This window comes from Oncorhynchus mykiss, chromosome 30, assembly GCF_057628025.1.
Source record: "Oncorhynchus mykiss isolate SJ-2025 chromosome 30, ASM5762802v1, whole genome shotgun sequence".
NCBI lineage: Eukaryota > Metazoa > Chordata > Actinopteri > Salmoniformes > Salmonidae > Oncorhynchus > Oncorhynchus mykiss.
Window position 1 is genome coordinate 19,288,504 of NC_143051.1, and position 18,067 is coordinate 19,306,570.

At 42.6% G+C, this 18,067-nt stretch overlaps 1 protein-coding gene across 2 annotated transcripts in view; it reads left to right on the forward strand.

Moving 5' to 3' along the window:
* The window catches only part of LOC110488054 (polyamine-transporter SLC45A4), a 73,471-nt gene that overhangs the window by 17,219 nt on the left and 38,185 nt on the right, over positions 1 to 18,067 (forward strand). For both annotated transcript variants that reach the window (XR_002468338.3, XM_021560030.3), the window contains exon 3: positions 6,511 to 7,342. Coding sequence is in view for 1 of the 2 variants with exons in the window: in XM_021560030.3 (XP_021415705.3) it covers positions 7,042 to 7,342 (301 nt within the window). In the remaining variant the exon portion in view is untranslated. The remainder of the gene's footprint in view (positions 1 to 6,510; positions 7,343 to 18,067) is intronic.

An 18,067-nucleotide genomic window follows, 5' to 3' on the forward strand; every position in this document is an offset into this window, starting at 1 on the left:
ATGGCATCACGAGTAAGGAAAATTATGTGGATATATTGAAGTAACATCTCAAGACATCAGTCAGGAAGTTAAAGCTTGGTCGCAAATGGGTCTTCCAAATGGACAATGACCCCAAGCATACTTCCGAAGTTGTGGCAAAATGGCTTAAGGGCAACAAAGTCAAGGTATTGGAGTAGCCATCACAAAGCCCTGACCTCATTCCTATAGAAAATGTGTGGGCAGAACTGAAAACGTGTTTGCGAGCAAGGAGGCCTACAAACCTGACTCAGTTACACCAGCTCTGTCAGGAGGAATGGGCCAAAATTCACCCAACTTATTGTGGGAAGCTTGAGGAAGGCTACCTGCAACGTTTGACCCAAGTTAAACAATTTAAAGGTAATGCCACCAAATGCTCTTTGAGTGTATGTAAACTTCTGACCCACTGGGAATGTGATGAAAGAAATTAAAGCTGAAATAAATCATATACTATTATTCTGACATTTCACATCCTTAAAATAAAGTGGGGATCCTAGCTGACCTAAGACAGGGATTTTTCCTATAATTAAATGTCAGGAATTGTGGAAAAACTTGAGTTTAAATGTATATGACTAAGGTGTATGTAAACTTCTGACTTCAACTGTATATAGTGTCGGGTCTGTTCTAAAGACATTATCATCACACTGATCTTATTTCCCTTCCTGAGAGAACATGTTACAACTTCTGTTTTGTAGCTGCATGAGAACAACAGTTTATCCTTAGACTTGTTGTTTTGAGTTGGGTAACATAGACGTTTATATGGTTATAATATTAGAACTTCTATGATTGCTGATGTTGGGTGGCCTGACAGTGAAAGCTATATCTTCCAGTATCCTAAAACTGAAGGTCCCTTCTCCAGACCCATTTTGTCACTCAAGACTGTGAACTTGACAAAATATCATGTTTGGTCACAATTGGGGCTCTGACTGTCATGAAATGTTGTCAGCTGGTGATTGTCAAGCAAACAACTGTTGGTCTCACGGTATTTGACTGTTAATTAACATTGGCACATTTAGCATCTCCTGGCTTCCACACGCCACTAATGCAGACCTTTTGGAATATCGACACTACCGTTCAAAAGTTGGGGGTCACTTAGAAACGTCCTTGTTTTTGAAAGAAAAGCATTTTTTTTGTTGCCATTAAAATAACATCAAATTGATCAGAAATACAGTGTAGACTTTGTTAATGTTGTAAATGACTATTGTAGCTGGAAACGGCAGATTTTTTATGGAATATCTACATAGTGTCACGAACCGGCTCAAAGCCCGTAACAGAAGGGAGACAACGTGGAGATAAGGAATAACAACATATATTTATTAACTAAGGTAACCTAAATGCAATTAACAATGGTGTGTGTAAGTGAGTGTTTTGCATGCATAAATGTGATAATGCGGGGTGTTGAAAGGTACCAAAGCAAACAACCAAAAGGCCACAAAAATACCACAACAAAATCTATGAAGGTGTCTGCATGGAGAGAGTCTCCCCAATGAATCTGGAAGAGGTCTATTTATCCTGGGACAAACCCGGGCCCAGGTGTTTCCCATGTAGCTGACGACCCTCCCACCTCCACCCACCAGCATCCTAATAAGGAAACAAGAGCAAAGAGAGAGAATACGGCAGACAGAGTGGGAGGGTCGTCACAATAGGCGTACAGAGGCTCACTATCAGCAACCATCACTCCCATGTTCCAATGACACGTTGTGTTAGCTAATCCAAGTTTATCATTTTAAAAGGCTAATTGATCATTAGAAAACCCTTTTGCAATTATGTTAGCACAGCTGAAAACTGTTTTCCTGATTAAAGAAGCAATACTAGCCTTCTTTAGACTAGTTTAGTATCTGAAGCATCAGCATTTGTGGGTTCGATTACAGGCTCAAAATGGTCAGAATACCTTTCTTCTGAAACTCGTCAGTCTATTCTTGTTCTGAGAAATGAAGGCCATTCCATTTGAGAAATTGCCAAGAAACTGTCACGACTTCCTCCGAAGTCGGCTCCTCTCCTTGTTCGGGCGGCGTTCGGCGTCGACGTCACCGGTCTTCTAGCCATGGCCGCGCCACTTGTCATTGTTCCATTTAATTTGTCTTGTTTCCCCGCACACCTGGTTTACATTCCCTAATCACACTACATATATATTCCCTCTGTTTCCCCCATGTCTTTGTGTGGAATTGTTTTTGTTACATGTTTCGTGTTGCGCGCCAGGCTGGTTTTTCCCCGGGTACCGTGTTGAACCCGAGTGTGTTTAATTGTTTAACTTATGCATTATTGTGACTGTTGTCGCACTTTGCACTTTTGCCATTTGGCTGGAGGTTTTTGACGCAGTTACGTCCCTCTGTTGTTACTTCTGCCAATTAAAGTGTGCGCCTGATCACAACTCCGCTCTCCTGCACCTGACTTCTTACCAGTAGCGCCCAACCTGACAGAAACTAAAGATCTCGTACAACGCTGTTTGCTACTCCCTTCACAGAACAGTGCAAACTGGCCCTAACCAGAATATAAAGAGTAGTGGTGCACAACTGAGCAAGAGGACAAGTACATTAGAGTGTCTAGTTTAAGAAACAGACGCCTCACAAGTCCTCAACTGGAAGATTCATTAATATGGTCACTGTAAAAGCCCTAGTCACAATGTAATTTTGTCTTGGCCCTTTGATCTCACTAGACCTAGGCTATATAACCAAAAGATTTCTCATTAGCTTTTCTTACACAACCAAACGCTTCAGTTTTGACCTTGAGGACTCTGACCTTTTCACAACTGTGAACATTGATTTGATTGGAAGCATAGTCACATTGAGTCCTAATGAATAGATTTTTTGAGTATCATAATTGATAGTGATGTACAGACAGTGAATCTCTTCAGAACGGTATGGATTATACAGTACTGATTATCTCCTTGGAAAAGCATTGATTTTCTATCCATGTTTGGGATGAGTGGAGTTGCATAGGTAATCCAATTTTAGCGATGTAATATAAATAAACAACCATCAAAATAGTCCCCCTAGCTGCCCTATATGTTGAGCATGTGTGGAGGGCTAAAGCTAGTCACAGGAGGCGACAGACTGCAACATCATAATTTGTTCCCAACCTTGAACTTTACAGGCATCTACATATCTCTTTCCTTCCCTTTATACCACTCATTTTCTCATACCCTCACTCACTCGTTCTCTCAATCCCTTTTTGACAGACTCTCACGTGAGTATACAAAAATAATGGTCTATTTTCTTTGCGAGTGTCACCTGGGTAGATAAATATGTAATTTGGTAAGGAGCAGAGGCATTCAGTGGTCAGGTTACCACAGAACGGGGCGGTTGTGGGCTAATGCTAAATGTTTCTATTGACACTCATCTGATACACTCTTAGAAAAAAAGGCTTCCATGTAGAACCCTCTGTGGAAAAGGTTATTCAAAGGGTTCTCCCTTTTAGGGTTAATAACCCTTTTAGGTTCTAGATATAATTAAAAGGTGCTAAGAGTGTATTTTTAAGAGTATATTTTTATTCTAAGAGTATATTTTTATTCTAAGAGGTTTTTTTTTACCATTCCAAATAAAATTATATTTGTCCCATGCGCCGAATACAACAGGTGTAGGTAGACCTTACCGTGAACAAGCCCTTAACCAACAATGCAGTAAAAAAGAAAAAACATGTATAAGAATAAAAAATAAAAGTAAGAAATAATTAAAGAGCAGCAGTAAAATAACAATAGCAGGGCTATATACAGGGGTACCAGTAGAGTCAAAGTGGGGGGGCACTGGTTAGTCGAAGTAATTGAGGTAATATGTACATGTACGTAGGGATATTAAAGTGACTATGCATAGATTAGAACAGAGTAGCAGAAGTGTAAAGGGGGGGGGGGGGGGGGGCAATGCAAATAGTCTGGGTAGCCATTTGATTAGATGTTCAGGATTCTTATGGCTTGGTGGTAGAAGCTTTTTAGAAGCCTCTTGGACCTAGACTTGGCGCTCTGGTACCGCTTGCCATGCAGTAGCAGAGAGAACAGTCTATGACTAGGGTGGCTGGAGTCTTTGACCATTTTTAGGGCCTTCCTCTGACACCGCCTACTATAGAGGTCCTGGATGGCAGGAAGCTTGGCCCCAGTGACGTCCTGGGCCGTACACACTATCCTCTGTAGTGCCTTGTGGTCAGAGGCCGAACAGTTGCCATACGAGGCAGTGATGCAATCAGTCAGGATGCTCTCGATGGTGCAGCTGTAGAACCTTTTGAGGATCTGAGGACCCATGCCAAATCTTTTCAGTCTCCTGAAGGGGAATAGGTTTTGTTGTGCCCTCTTCACGGCTGTGTTGGTGTGTTTGGACCATGTTAATTTGTTGTTAATGTGGACACTAAGGAACTTGAAGCTCTCAACCTGTTCCACTACAGCCCCGTCGACCGTGCTTTGGGGAGAGAGAGAGAGCGAGAGACTCATTCCTACCCTGAATGATTAATCGTAGAGCCGTAGCCTGCCTGTGTGGTTCACTGAAACCAGCCCTCCCCTGACCACACGGGTCAAATTCACAACACACTTCTGCTCACTGCCGATTGGACAGGACACAAGGAGGGGGGAGTAACAGCCCTGATCCTGCTTAGTGCAGCAAAGAAACGAAACTGTTAAACTGAACTGTTAATTGCATTATGCTGAGGCCTTTTGTTTGCTTTTCTCTCATACACATACTGTTAAGCCGAGAAGAGACTAGGTTGTTATTCTGCCTGGCAACAGCTGTATTGAAAAGGACTAAAAGCCTATTCCTCACATCTGCTGTTCTTCTTTGCCACCGCAGCATAGGCACTAGTGGAAATGCTACAGTGGTTGGAATGTTACAGTGGGAAACTATTGGATATCCTTACCTTTTCATGTGACTAGGTTAGCTAAATGGATACGGTATAAGTTCCTTTTTATATGGGTTATACATCTGAGTTGAAGTACTGTTGCTTTGTGAGTGGTTAACCCACTCACAAAGCAGACCACTCACATAGCAGACCACTCACATAGCAGACCACTCACATAGCAGACATCATTCAGAGAATAAAGGCAACACCAATTGCCCAAAGCTAAATACCCTTCTAACAAACTCTCTTCCTCCCAGCTTGTGTTTTCTTATTGCATCAAGTGAGGAAACTCCTCCAAAGACTCATAAGATGAAAGCCTATAATGCACTACAATCTCTCACCGGGCTCCTTCTCAGGTCTCCTCTGTATATAAATGAAAATAGGTTGAATAGCAAGGCTCACTTGTATAGCAGTGGTACTGTAACCCCCAAGGCAGCTGTAACCCTATAACTGTAAAAATGTCCTGAAGCGTGTAATCAATGTTCTGAATGGCTCTGGCGAATGGATGACAATGTGATAAATTAGCTGATTGATTTGTCGTCTGGGGGAGCTTGTTTGAGGAGCATGGGAATGTTGGTGTCAGAGTCAGCGCCTTACTGGATTGATTAGGCCTAGCTCCTGGCTAGTTCAGTGAGCTGAGTGAGACGGACTAATGTTGATAATTGCGTTTTGAAGGGATTCCTTCTCATCATTCAGCAGAAAAAAGGAAAGATAAAGAATAACACATAAAAAAGACTAACACAACTCTCATTACCATACAGCATCGCGTTAATTGAAAGTTAATCAGAGTTCTTTCTTTCTCTTTTGCCTCAGGAATCTCAATATCGGCTCTCATCAGCCCCCTCCCACCCAAACCCATGTGGTCTGTTTTCTGTCTGTCAATTACTTCTAAGAGTCTCACAGAAAGAGCTTTACCTGTAATAGTAGGCCTATTGTTTGTGTGGTATTATAAAGTTTCACGTGTCAAGTCTTTACAGGGTGTTGTAGTCCTGCCTCTAGCCTGCTGTTTCCCCGTCTTAATCTCTCCAGGGGTCCCAGCCCCAATCCTCTGAGTCATGCTAATGCCTAGCTGTTTGTTCATAGCAGAAGAGCACATGTGGACACACATACACACACGAGGGGTTGTTTTTTCAAGTTCCGTTTTATTTGTCACATGCACAAGTACAGTGAAATGCTAATCTTGCAAGCCCTACCCAACTGTGCAGTAATGGCCTCTCAGGTGCTTTATTCATGCCTTGACTTAGAGGATAAAGGAGAGGAATGGAATGCCTCCGGGAGGTGTGTGAGTGAAACGTGGGCCCTCTCCCTTTACATAGGCCTAATTTACCCTGTACGCACACGTCTCTGGCCTGGGGTTGAAGCATTCCTAAGAGCCAGATTGGCCTATATATGGTCCATTTTCAAATATTTTATTCACCTCAGAGTTGTAAAAATATTGAGAATCTGTTTGCACCTTTTCCACAATCAGCCCAAGCTGACCCATATTCTTCTTTATTAGGCTAGTATGGTTCAGTTTTCCACTGCCTTACTGGAAGTTTTAAAAGTATTACTGTCCACACACTCTGCCGGCCGCCATTTTAATAACTGTCTCTCTGTCCCCATCTCTCTCTCTCTCTCTCTCTCTCTCTCTCTCTCTGGATGGCCCTGGCTTCCCTCGGTGCACCCTGGGTACTGCAGAATGATCAGCCACTCGATGGGGATTCACCGAGGAGCTCTCACCTGTGTCGCCTCCTGCCCTCCGCCCCGCCGCCTGCCCTCCCTCTTCTGCACCTCCTCCACACACATCATGAAACTGGTATTAACTGAATGGCAATTGATATGGATTTTTACTGATTCCAGTAGACTGTGAAGCAACAAAAACACAAAAAGGGAGGAAAAGCCATATCTCATTTTCACACGTCCTTCTTTACACCAAATAAACCTGCCTGTGGGGTGCTGTTCTAGGCTGCCTGCACAGGCCCTCCCTGAAAACAACACCTCTCTGGAAAACACGAGGAATGTATCGTACGCTTTGAGAGATTCTTCTTCCTACCTGATTACCTCGTTTGAGGACATCGACGGCAGAGGGAGCTATACTTTGAGGACCAGCTCTCACAACAGGTGCCACCAAGCCACCAGTGTGAGCATACAGGTTCTTTTTTACATTTAAAAAAGATATATATATTGTTTTTCTCTGGAGCCTGAAGTGCTGTGCGTTTGGCTGTGTGCATGCCGAAGAAGAAGAAAATGGCTCCCCAGAACTCTGAGGCCGATGCTATGCAAGTGCAGGGGGTGATGGTGGTCCCTACTGCTAAGAAAACCACCACAGACTCTGCTGCCACAGGGTATAGAGGAGGAGGAGGAGGAGGAGGTGTGGTGCTGGAGTCATGCCAGGAGGAGTCGGTGAGCGAGGGGTCTATAGACCGGATCCCCCTGCAGCAGTGGGTGATGCACGGAGCCGTCATGTTTGGACGAGAGTTCTGCTACGCCATGGAAACGGCCTTGGTTACGCCTGTACTGCTGCAAATAGGTGAGAGAGATATGAGACGGCACTGTGCAGAAGCATGAACATTGTAAACACATGGAAAAACATGCACACACACACACAGAATCATGAATTATAGGGACGACCCGCGTGACAGGTAGGTGAATTCCCATACTGTACACATGTTGTTTAAGCTGTAAAGACAGCACATCCCAACCATCGTAAACACTGGATAACAATTCAAGGCATGTCGTCATCATTCCTGCTCCCTTCCTGTGTCCCTGTCACATCCACAGCCCTAATAACAGGCCTGCCTAGGACAGAGAAGGCTGAGGTCAGGGCGGTGGCGAACATGACATTTTGTCAGCCGGTTATTGTCATGCAAAAGCCTGCCGGTCTTGCAGTAATTGACTGTTAATTAACATAAACACATTTAGCATCTGATGCTCCCCTTTGGAACATCTACATTTTAAAAAGTCTAATAAATCAATTGAATATAAACCATCACAATAAATCCATTATTTATTTTAGTCAGGTCTAAAGAAACATTATGAAATGAAGAAAATGTATTTCAGAGGAACAGAATATGAGTTGGCCTACTGTATGTTATCTGGCTAGGCTCCATGCCATAGGCTGTAGGCGTTTTCATTTTAGCAGACAGAATATGCTTCTAAATCCCATGACATTATTTTACATTATATGATTTTATAGTAACAATAATATAATTGTACTTAGCTGAATAAAATAGAAAGGATAGTTTTCCCATTGAGGAACGAGTACAAATATGAAGTGGTTATATTGAGCATAAAAGTGTTCATTTGAAACATGTCCTATATGCTAGATTGAGTTATTTGGCAACATTAGTTGTGAATGATACAAACCTTAGAATGTCTTAGAAATTAAAATATATTTGGGCTGCATGATGCGACTATAGGCTGTAAGGATTTGAGAAAGTTGCAAAGCTCGCACTCTGTTCCTTGCCTCAGGCTGCACAGCTGTTCTCTCATCAAGTCGTCATATTTTCAGCCATCGTAGTATTCTCAATTTTATCTTGTCTTTAGTAATATGTCAAATTAGTTTCGATTTAGAATGGCCTATTATCAAATGGGCAGGAACATGGGCAGGGGAAAAAGACATCTGTTTTCACTCGAATAGCGAATGGAGGCTGCGCGCTTTCCCGCCGGTCCGTTTTTCAACGTTGCCTGGTAGGCTACTTCGGTTTTACAGCGGAGCTGTGCTTAATATGAGCTGCTGAGAAATACATATAACAACACTTATTTCGGTCAATGTATTGTGTAACGGCACAATACATTTTAATTCAGGGTATTTTGGGGTTTGGGCTCATAAGTCGTATTCATTAGCTCTAATATGAGTATGCGTGTTTTGAATTAATCATCCCCTTGTCCGTTTCATTGTTAGGCTTTGAAATAACATCCACAACGACCATGTTTAACAACCTGCTGTCTTCAAATTGATCACCAGATTGAGGTGTTAAAAGAAAAAAGCACTATACTGTTTTGATGTGATTTTTGATTGTATTTGCATTGCTGTCAGTGGTTAGAGGGACAATAGACGCCTGAGTACCAGGCCATCAGGACCTGATGGTCGTTAGCAGTTAGGTTCTACCAAAGCATGTCCAGCGTGCATAAAAGGACATTACAGTGACTCACCGGTCACGTGGCATTTTACTGCGGCCATGACTCATGACTGCTGGTGTGGCGGTAATATGGTCACTGCAACAGCCCTAGCTGAGGCCCTTTTACAGCTGAGTAGACTTTCAGATTAGATGCTATCAGTGCTGTAAACAGTAAATCATACTGTTTGACTGGCCAAGGGGCATCTGTTTGGGCAGCAGTGTATAGACAATGGATGTGTGATTTAGCAGAGGATTAGAATAACCACGCAGGGGGATGCAGTGATACACCAGCAATGTTCTTGACTAATGACAGTGAGCTACAGCTGTAGATAAAAGAGATCTCCAAATGATAAATACTTTTTCTGATCTAGTGAGGGGGAGGGACTGTGTTTCCATTCCTCTAGCTTCCATTCATCTATTATTAATGCCATTGAGTCTATACAGATCAAATAAATAATCTGTGATTGATGCCACTCAGTTGACGAAACAAGCCTACTTCTTGGGACCTAACCGTGTCGGTGTGTTAGTAGTTGTGGTGTTTTTAAGTATTGTGCATTCTACTTAATTCAATATTTTCAATTGCAAGCATGAAGTAAATTTAAAGGAAATCATACCATGCTATTATCAAGTGTTAGAACATCAGGTAAGTGGGGAGAAGGCAGAGGACCCCTCTGAGCCCCCTCTTACAGTAGGCCGAGCTGTATTCCATCATGGCTGACGTCAGTGTTGATGCCATTGATGCCAGTGTTTTGAAGGTGTAACTAGCTGGCTGTTCTGTCCTCTCCTCTAAGCTCGCTGTTACGTCTGCTTGGGGATTACAGCTCTCAGCAACACCACAATCCTTCCTGTCCGTAGCCTCAGAAAGACACCCTACCGACCTCACGGAGGGGTGTGAAGGAAGAGATGAAGAGAGATATAAAGGGTGAGGTGGAAAGAGGGAGAGAGAGAGGGCTCAGCATTCTCTGGCCAAAGCTCTGACTGGGCGCTAACCTTGTTTACAACTCTAACAAAGTCACATCTTCAGCAATCCTGGAGCCGTATGTGTTCCCTGGCAGCCGCTCTCACGCTACGTCTCAAATGGCACCCTATTTCCTATATAAGGCACTACCTTTTACCAGACATCCTCACTCAGACATACTGCGTTTCAATGATGGTGTGGAGAAGTGACATTTTATTCTGGGTTACGTAAGTCAGCCATGGTACTGGAGCTGAGTCCAGTCCAGGGAAACACCCCTGTCTAAGTGAATTAGTGTTTGACTTGAGTAATGTCTGGTAGTGTTCATCATAGGGTGAGACGATGCCTTGTCATCCGTCATTACGATTTGTTAAAATGTCCCTTCATTCTCTCTTGTAGAATATGCAGTCAGACAATATCACACTAGTTTATGGTTTTTTGTTTGTTTGGTTGGCCACATGATAACCCAATATCCTACCCTTGTTTAAATTCAATAAATACCATTGTACATTATCAAGTGCATCCCAAATGGCACCCTATTCCCTATATAGTGCCTAATATAGTACACTACTTTTGATCAGACCCCTATGGGTGCCGTTTAAGATGCCGACTCAGTTACTCTTCTCCATAGCAATATGCAGACATAGGCACTTGTCCAACTAGATGGGGCCCCCCCAGGGAATAACCTAGTTGCCCGACTACCCTGTCCCCTGCATTCTGACCATTAGTTTCCTCACATTGTTTTGAGAAACACAGAGGAGTTGTATTGTTGTTGATGTGGAGGTCAGGATGGCCTCCTGATGTAACTCCTGTGTAACTGCACCTCGGCTGTTCAGCCATCAACAGGCAGGTCTCATAGGTGATGTTGACACAACCCACTGTAGTGAAGGGAAATGGGATGTTCCACTACGACGGTTCAAATACACAAATCAAATCAAATCAAATGTATTTATATAGCCCTTCGTACATCAGCTGATATCTCAAAGTGCTGTACAGAAACCCAGCCTAAAACCCCAAACAGCAAGCAATGCAGGTGTAGAAGCACGGTGGCTAGGAAAAACTCCCTAGAAAGGCCAAAACCTAGGAAGAAACCTAGAGAGGAACCAGGCTATGTGGGGTGGCCAGTCCTCTTCTGGCTGTGCCGGGTGGAGATTATAACAAAACATGGTCAAGATGTTCAAATGTTCATAAATGACCAGCATGGTCGAATAATAATAAGGCAGAACAGTTGAAACTGGAGAAGCAGCACAGTCAGGTGGACTGGGGACAGCAAGGAGTCATCATGTCAGGTATTCCTGGGGCATGGTCCTAGGGCTCAGGTCCTCCGAGAGAGAGAAAGAAAGAGAGAATTAGAGAGAGCATATGTGGGATGGCCAGTCCTCTTCTGGCTGTGCCGGGTGGAGATTATAACAGAACATGGCCAAGATGTTCAAATGTTCATAAATGACCAGCATGGTCGAATAATATTAAGGCAGAACAGTTGAAACTGGAGCAGCAGCACAGCCAGGTGGACTGGGGACAGCAAGGAGTCATCATGTCAGGTAGTCCTGGGGCATGGTCCTAGGGCTCAGGTCCTCCGAGAGAGAGAAAGAGAGAAGGAGAGAATTAGAGAACGCACACCTAGATTCACACAGGACACCGAATAGGACAGGAGAAGTACTCCAGATATAACAAACTGACCCTAGCCCCCCGACACATAAACTACTACTGCAGCATAAATACTGGAGGCTGAGACAGGAGGGGTCAGGAGACACTGTGGCCCACTCCGAGGATACCCCCAGACAGGGCCAAACAGGAAGGATATAACCCCACCCACTTTGCCAAAGCACAGCCCCCACACCACTAGAGGGATATCTTCAACCACCAACTTACCATCCTGAGACAAGGCTGAGTATAGCCCACAAAGACCTCCGCCACGGCACAACCCAAGGGGGGGGGGGCGCCAACCCAGACACTTATTCATATGTCAACAAACATCACTGTAGGATGGTGAGAGTCAGATTCAATTGAACTGATACAATTTAAGACACCTCAACTCCTTAGTCTCTGGTAGTTTTGATTGCTGTTCAGCATTCTAATAATGTCACTGTTTGAGTGATTGAGGTCTCGCCTTAGCACCTTTTTTTCCCACTGATGGTTCTACATCAGCCTTAAAGTATGGGTCGTAGACCTGTTAAAGTATGGGTCGCAACGTGTCAGAGTAAATGTATCATTATTTAATTGATTACTGTAATAGATTTGGCTAAGTGCAACTGCTCTCACTGTTCAGTGCGCTCTCTTCGCAGCAGCAGTTTCACACAGCTGTTTGGCAGTGTGCTTCGCAGTTTACCAGATCTTTTTTCCCCCGTCAGTTTTCTTGAAGATCATTCCGCGACCCACACGATGCAGCGCTGTCGTTCAGCAGCAGACGATGCGCTGTCAGCCACTGACTTGTCATTCCCACTCGACATCACTCCCCACTGTCATCAAATGGACTCAAGCTAGCCACAGTTCTGACTGAGCTCAATCGTCATGAAACGCAAATACAGCGATGAGTTTCTCTCACTTGGTTTCATACAAACTTTGAGAAATAACGAGGAGCGCCCACAATGTGTTTTGTGCGGGGAAGTGCTTAGTAATGAATCTCTCAAAACGAACAAATTAATATAACGACAGGTCCTGACCAAAAATCCCCAGCATGACGGTAAACCCAGGGAGTTCTTTCAGAACAGGGCAGAATGCTTCAGGAAACAGTGTTTCGACAGTGGAAAAGTCAGCTAGCAAGGCATTGTTGTCATTTTATAACAGGCAGAAATAAGGGAGTACTATCTCTCATAGTAGTAGATGTGAGTTTCTCTTTCAAACAATCCCCTGGCCTTGTACACAGCTAATAGCTAACATTAACCAAAGCAAGCTTGCTAGCTACTGATAGTGTAACAGTAAATACAGATGAAGATTAAAAATTATCAGACCTACTGTGCATCTTACTGTATAAATTATTGTTGAAAACAAATCTAGATTGGAACTGTTGCTGTTAAAATACAAGTAATCATTGTTTATTCTCAACTGGAATAAACTGATTGAAGCGAGATGCTTTTTGAGGCAAACACACTCACACAGTTCTGGGTTGTTCATCTACAGCAGGAAGTGGTCTCTTGACTGACTGAGAAAGCAGTAGATGTTCTGGTCCAGTTTGGCACCACATATCTATGCAAGTCAGTGTTCTCAACTCTGACATACTTAAAAAACAAGTACAGAAACAGTTGCGATGCTGAGTATGACCTCAGTGTTGCAGTGTTAAAAACAGTCCAGAATAGACATGCTTGTTGAAAAATTCTACCTGTGTGATTTGATCAATCAGTTTATTCCAGGTCAGAATAAACTAATGAATTATGCATAGATGTATTTTAACAGCGACTTGTTTTTAACAATACTTTATACAGTAAGATGTACAGTAGGCCTGAATTTTTCATCAGGGGACTTTCCCTGTCAGGACCTTCATGCCATTTCAGAGACATTATAGCACTCAGAGTAAGGGAAGGAGGAATGCAAGGGAGAGAGGGAGGGGGAAAGAAGAGAGGGGGATAGTGATAACAAGAGGTAGGAAGAAGGGAAGAGGGAGGGTAGGACACACGCAAGGTTTATGGAACAAATCAACATTTTTTAAATGTATGCCCAGGCTGTTGATTCCCTCAGTACACAAAGGTGTGTGGCTGTGTTTGTGTGTGTGCCCCTTTCCCACAGTCCCCCACCCTTTGTAGTCTCTTAACACAGGGAACTACCTCAGCAGAGATGTGTCATGTTCTGACCTTTATTTCCTTTGTTTTGTCTTTATTTGTGTGGTCGGCGTGAGTTGGGGTGGGCAGTCTATGTTTCTTTTTCTATGTTTGGTTTCTGTTTCGGCCTAGTATGGTTCTCAATCAGAGGCAGGTGTCATTAGTTGTCTCTGATTGAGAATCATACTTAGGTAGCCTGGGTTTCACTGTTGGTTTGTGGGTGTTTGTTTTCCGAGTCAGTGTTTGTCACCACACGGAACTGTTTCGTTGATGTACGTTTTTGTTTTGTTTGAGTGTTCAGTTGTTTTCGTAATAAATCATTATGGACACTTACCACGCTGCATCTTGGTCCGATCCTTACTCCTCTTCAGACGAAGATGTTGGGATGTTGGAATAATACTCTAATTAACATTGTTGGGAATTTAGTTTTTTTAGCTTCTAAAAGGTACAGAATTAAAAAGGAAAATGGCAGTTCCACTGCTTCGTAATGTTGGTAATACCATTGATAAGTGTTTGTGGTCTGAGTCTCCTGTGAATGTTTGGCTGGCAACTCAACAGAGCTGCGGCTTTTCCCAACAGGAACCTACTCATGGCTCCTAAACGTGGGAACAGGACATTCACAGGAGAATAATAACCCTGTTTCAGGGCTTTTCACTAGTTTTATTTTTTATTTTTTACCACATTCATTGTTTATTATTTTCTTCACAGAAGATTAATGACCACAATGTGACATTTGTTTATATGAATAAGCCTAGCTCACAACTGAACCAGACAATATATGAGAACTACACAGTACATGAGAATATAGCTAGTATTACAGTCTACCTAAATAAGCCCTTGAGCTAATAACATGTACCAGCACCAGACAATGTTTGGAAATAGAAGTATTAACATTAGTCTATAAAAGTAATTTTCTTTATAATCTACATACATACATACATCAAGTGTACAAAACATTAAGAACACTGCTGTTTCCATGACATAGACTGACCAGGTGAAGCTCTGATCCCTTATTGACGTCACTTGTTAAATCCACTACAATCAGTGTAGATGAAAGGGGGTAGACAGGTTAAAAAATTATTTTTAAGTCTTGACAATTGAGACATGGATTGTCTGTGTGCCATTCAGAGGGTGAATGGGCAAGACAACATATTTAAGTGCTTTTGAACAGGGTATGGTAGTAGGTCTCAGGCACACTGGTTTGTGTCATAAACTGTAACGCTGCTGGGTTTTTCATGCTCAACAGTTTCCCTTGTGTATCAAGAAATGTCCACCACCCAAAAGAGATCCAGCCAACTTGACACAACTATGAGAATCATTGGAGTCAATATGGGCCCATCATCCCTGTGGAATGCTTTTGACTCCTTGTAGAGTCCATGCCCTGACAAATAGAGGCTGTTCTGAGGATTATATGGGGTGCAACACAATATTAGAAAGGTGTTCCTAATGTTTTGTCCACTCAATGTGTATTAATAATACCAGTATACATGACATCCGTCCTCAATTTAATCTTGTTCTGTTATATAAAATAATGGCTTAAGGTTGTGGATTTGTGCTCTAATCTGCATGAAGCCAGGCTTGCTTGACAGTGTGTTGGGATGTTGGGATGCTGAGTGTTAGTTTAGATGGATCAAGATTATGTGACTTAAAGATGCACTATGCCAAAATGACTCTGCAATTTCCTGGTTGCTAAAATATTAATTTCCTAATTTCAGTTTGTGACAAAACAAGCTAGTATAGTGTAGAGAATCATTGTACCATCTAAACCACTGTGACATATATATTATCCATAAGCAAAAATATTGTGTTTTCAGCTCTTTGAAACTGGTGTACAAAACCGAAAGTAAAAGACGCAAAAACGAAACTTAAGAACGGGAAGCTTAGAAATTGTGCACATAGAACAGATCTACCTACCACTTAGATGTGCCTTCAATGAGAATGACAGATCTACAGTATAACACACATTTCTATGTGAATTTGGTTGGGTTGCCTAAAAAGTTACGCCTAGTTTCCTGAATCGGGTCACATAGGTATGTTGCAAGTCATGACTTCACAGGAGAGCCGTTTGAAGGTAAACAAAAAAAAAAATTGGGATCAAAATGCGATTTTTGGCAGAAATGCCTTCTCGAACATGTGAACTTTCATGTGCCTTAATGGCAAACTTGTATGCCATCTGTAAATACGAATAAAAAAATGTTAAGTTACGAACCTTGTTGGTTAAGCCACAGGAAAAAGTCAGTAACCTTCCCACTAGCCATGATTGGCTGAGATAATGACTGGGCTGGACATGACGAGAGATGAGTTCAGGTCTGCTATATAGAAGGTGTCTGTCTATTTGAGCTCGTCAATCTGTGTTGGTTATCCTGTCGAGCGCGGCTTTACATTTTTTTATTGTGTAGTGGAGCTGCAAAATGGTTGCTCTCCACTTTCTGGAGGATCAGTGGAATTAGAGTATGATAGCTAAAGAGATGGAGAAAACACCTGTCTCCGGATTATATCGTCAAAGGGCAACCGTGGTATGGCATTCCTGACAGGGAGATGCGTTCATGATGCATGATGATAGTCTAGCGTTGACATTTCAGATATTACACGTTTCTAATTTTGACAAAGTGGTTTCATTTCAAGCTAAAGTGTACTGTTAGCTAGCTAGCTAACGTTAGCTGCCTGGCTCCCTAGCTGATGTTATTATTCGTATCCCAGAGCCGTTTGCTTTTCTAGTTAGAGCCTAATGTTAGCTAGATAACATTGAACCTGGTTGGTTAGCTCCCAGCGCTGTGACACTGGTCATTGTTGTTTGACTAGCTAACGTTAGCTGGCTGGCTTGTTAGCTAACGTGACGTGTGTACAGCACCCATTGAATATGGCCGGTGTCAGTAAACGTCTGCAAAAAAGCGTAATGAAATTGTTGCAGCAGAGCAGGTTAGGCTGTTTTCTTGTTTGTCTATAGGTAAACAAATCATCGCTCCGAGAGCGAAACAAGATGGGTGGGGCTAAAGTTTAAGAAGGTGTGAACGATGCTGAATGGGTGTAGACAAAGAAGAGCTCTTCACTAGATACCAAAACATTCAAAGAACATTTTATCGAAAGTGAGTTTACAAGTTGATCAACTTTCAAAGAATAATTACTTTCCCATTGTTCCTCAAATGTAGTGTATGATATACCATTTTGTAGCTCTGAGTCTCTACTTTTATCCAATGTAAAAAACACAATTTCAAATGTTGCTACATAAGACCGAATCCAGGTGGTGAGGCACAAATTGCAGCTTTCAGTGTTAACACAGGGAGGAAGCGTCTCTTAGTTCAAAACAGGTGACGAGGATTGTGTCCTAAATGTCACTCTATTCCCTTTATAGTGCAATACATTTGACAAGAGCAAAACAAATAAAATATTGTGCACTACAGGGAATAGGGTGACATTTGGGATGCATCCTGGGTTGTCCAGATGAAATCCAATACAACTTTCTTCCTTTTCCAATCCCAGTTTTTCCTGCAGGCAAAGCCGGGTTGAGATGATGTCATTACAACCAATTTTGCCTTGTGCCTCGGGTTAAGATTGTTGTATGTTTTCGTTTCAATCATTCAAACGTACATTTTCAGCACATGGAGTGTTTCAAACGTATCCGGAAAAACGGTCCAATGTTTTTTGTCTAGACCTAATATGAAGTATACAGTCCATATCAATGAATTAGTCAGGATCTCTGTTATCTGATAGAATGTGTTTTAATTCATCAGTGTTCTCTGTCTCACAGTTTGTACTATGTCATAACGAGTGGTGGGCCATCTGTCGTGTTGTTACGTTGTTGGACAGGTGTTTGTTGCCTAAGAGGCATCCAGACTAGCTATTTATAATGGGTGCTTCAATATCTGCTATATGTCCATGCACCTCTCTGTGGAACCCAGCACTAGAAAATTGCTCTGTTTACGTCTGAACTCTCCCTCCGCAGTGCAGTGCCATGGAATGGTGTCGGTGTGAGTGTGTGAGCAGTCCATAAAACAGCAGGCATTTTAGATTGGCAGCATGAACTCTGTGGACAGTCAAACGTGCCTATTTATAGGTTTTTATTATTGCGTAATAGCTGCAGCAGAACTTGTGGTTTATTAATACAACCATCATGCTGCCTAGTATGCAAAAAGTCACCTAGTGTATACTTCAATTGAGGCAGAATATTTGATATACCCCAACAACAAAAAAACAGCACATTTGTGTGTCTGTGATATTTTCCACATCCAGTGTGAAATGAGTACCTCGCAGGTTTTTCGTCTGCCCCTTGAATGAACAGTAGGCATATCGTATGATCGGTTATAACACCATGCCATTGGCTAATCCCTGGTATCCCTGCCCTATGGCATGTTGTCCAGAAATGCCAACTATTTGCAATGGCAGCAAGGAGGCTTCTATGTTTCCATCCGTGTTTACCTCCCTAT